The 2,232-nt window shown below is 57.3% G+C and overlaps 1 protein-coding gene across 3 annotated transcripts in view; it reads left to right on the top strand.

The window, feature by feature from the left end:
* The first annotated feature begins 6 nt into the window (after window positions 1–6).
* Window positions 7–2,232, top strand: part of RCE1 (Ras converting CAAX endopeptidase 1) — a 3,170-nt gene continuing 944 nt past the window's right edge. Inside the window, exons 1-6 of one of the 3 annotated variants that reach the window (XM_010837724.1) lie at window positions 7–169; window positions 305–407; window positions 504–583; window positions 841–919; window positions 1,410–1,577; window positions 1,701–1,772. In XM_010837724.1, the coding sequence (XP_010836026.1) occupies window positions 524–583; window positions 841–919; window positions 1,410–1,577; window positions 1,701–1,772 (379 nt within the window). In that variant the 5' untranslated portion in view covers window positions 7–169; window positions 305–407; window positions 504–523. Of the gene's footprint in view, window positions 170–304; window positions 408–499; window positions 584–840; window positions 920–1,409; window positions 1,578–1,700; window positions 1,773–1,975; window positions 2,094–2,232 lie in introns of those variants that run through there. The other 2 variants (XM_010837721.1, XM_010837722.1) reach the window with 2 other exon arrangements.

The raw sequence follows: 2,232 nt of genomic DNA, 5'->3' as shown, positions 1-2,232 counted from the left end.
GGGACGGGTTTCGCCTGCTGTCGGTGTCGCGGCCAGAGCGGCAGCCCGAGTCGGCGGCTCTGGGCGGTCCAGGCCCCGGGCTGTGCTGCTGGGTGTCTGTGTTCTCTTGTCTCAGCCTCGCCTGCTCCTACGTGGGCAGCCTCTACGTCTGGAAGAGCGAGCTGCCCAGGTGCGGGGGCTGCGCGCGCTGCCGGAATCCGCGCCTCCACGGGGCGGGGCTGTGGGCGGGACTTGGCGGACAGAGGGCGGGGCCGCGCCTTCAAGGGTGGCCGTGGGTCCCCTGAACTTACTGCCTCCTTCTTAGGGACCATCCTGCAGTCATAAAGCGGCGCTTCACCAGTGTCCTGGTGGTGTCAAGTCTCTCGCCCCTCTGCGTGCTACTCTGGAGGGAACTTACAGGCATCCAGGTGCGAGGGAGGCGGGGCAGAGGGCGGCGGGCGAGCGATCTCGGGACTCTAGGGGAGGGAGCGAGACTGATGCCCCCTTTCCTGTGGCTCAGCCAGGCACATCCCTGCTCACCCTGATGGGATTCAGGCTGGAGGGCATTTTCCCAGCAGCGCTGCTGCCCCTGCTGCTGACCATGGTGAGTGCTCGTGCTGTATCTTTCCTTCTCTGCTCTTCGTTAGTGAGACCCTCCTTTTTTTCCTAATCCTGATTGTGCCCAGCTGTTGATTGATGAGAGACAAGAATTGTGAGATGGCCCAGGGCCCTCGGGTATGCATAGGTGGGAAATCCTGGCAGAAAACAGGAAGCTTGAAATCTGAGGCTGTGTCTGGACAATCCACAAGGGCAGTGGATTATGAGCCTTTCCTTTGATCGCTCCTGTTTTTCTGTCCTCAGATCCTTTTCTTGGGCCCACTGATGCAGCTTTCCATGGATTGCCCCTGTGACCTGGCAGATGGCCTGAAGGTTGTCCTAGGTGAGTCCTCAGGGCCAAGAGAAAAAGTAGGCAGTCCAGGATAATGAGGAGAAGGGATCAGTGCACTATGGTGGGACCTGAGATGTTCTGTTTCTCACCAGTAAAATGGGAACACATATCAGGTGGCCTCTAGGAGTTAGTTCCTAATGTCCAGTGAAGCCTGTAGGAACCCCTAGCAGTATTTGGGATGGACAAGAAAGCTTGTCCGTTGCTTCCCTTGACCTTGGTTTCCTAAAAGAGAGCTGGTCTTGGGCAAATTTTGATGGTTCCAGAATTTACTGTCAGGACACTTTGCCTCAGCTACTATTGCTTTTCCCTTTAATTTTCCTTGAGATATTGTTTTATACTAGGTCTGATAAAGTTTGAATCTTAATCTGTTCTCCCAAGTATTTATGGCCAGGGAAGGTTGTGGGAGAGGGGCCCTTGAGGCCTCTGGGTCACTTGGTTCAACAGCTAGTCTCTCATGGCTTGTCTTGAATCCCCTCCCTAGCCCCTCGCTCCTGGGCCCGCTGCCTCACAGACATGCGTTGGCTGCGAAACCAAGTGATCGCCCCCCTGACAGAGGAGCTGGTGTTCCGGGCCTGCATGCTGCCCATGTTAGCGCCGTGCACAGGCCTGGGCCCTGCTGTGTTCACCTGCCCACTCTTCTTTGGAGTTGGTGAGTTTGTTGTGCCTGGTCCTGTTGAGATGGTCCTAGCAGGGAACCAAGAATGGGAAATGGGGGCCAGGGGAGGGCCTGTCCAGCAGGAGGAGTGTGACCTGGTTCTCATCTTCCTCTCAGCCCATTTTCACCACATTTTTGAGCAGCTTCGTTTCCGCCAGAGCAGTGTGGGGAGCATCTTTCTGTCTGCAGGTGAGTCCTAGAGAGCTGGCCTGGGGCAGTCCTGGGTTGGGTGTGTGAGGGTGCCCCTGATAGTCACTCTGGAGGAAGAGTTGGGAACTGAGGGCTCTAGTTTTGGAGGGGCTGCTGACCACGGGCTTGGGGTGTAAAGAACAGCCTAGGTGTTGGGGCAGGCAGCCAGGGGAAGGGGGTGTCTCTGGCTGATGGGTGTGCAGTGCTGGGGCAGGAAGGGCATGCAGGTGTGGTCACTCGAGGCCTCCCCGTCTCCAGCGTTCCAGTTCTCCTACACAGCTGTCTTCGGTGCCTACACTGCTTTCCTCTTCATCCGCACAGGTTGGTCTCAGTCTCTCACGGGTCCCCCTGGGGCTCAAGGGCCCACAGGAGTGGGTGGGAAAACGGGAATCTGTTCTAGGAGCAACAAGTTTTCTTCTCCCACAGTCCTTGAGACAGGCTGAGCCAGGGTCCTCTGCCT

Source organism: Bison bison, unplaced genomic scaffold (assembly GCF_000754665.1).
Source record: "Bison bison bison isolate TAMUID 2011002044 unplaced genomic scaffold, Bison_UMD1.0 scf7180017864080, whole genome shotgun sequence".
Classification (NCBI taxonomy): Eukaryota; Metazoa; Chordata; class Mammalia; order Artiodactyla; family Bovidae; genus Bison; species Bison bison.
The sequence above is the reverse complement of the archived record's forward strand: the minus strand, read 5'-3'. Positions and strand labels throughout refer to the sequence as shown.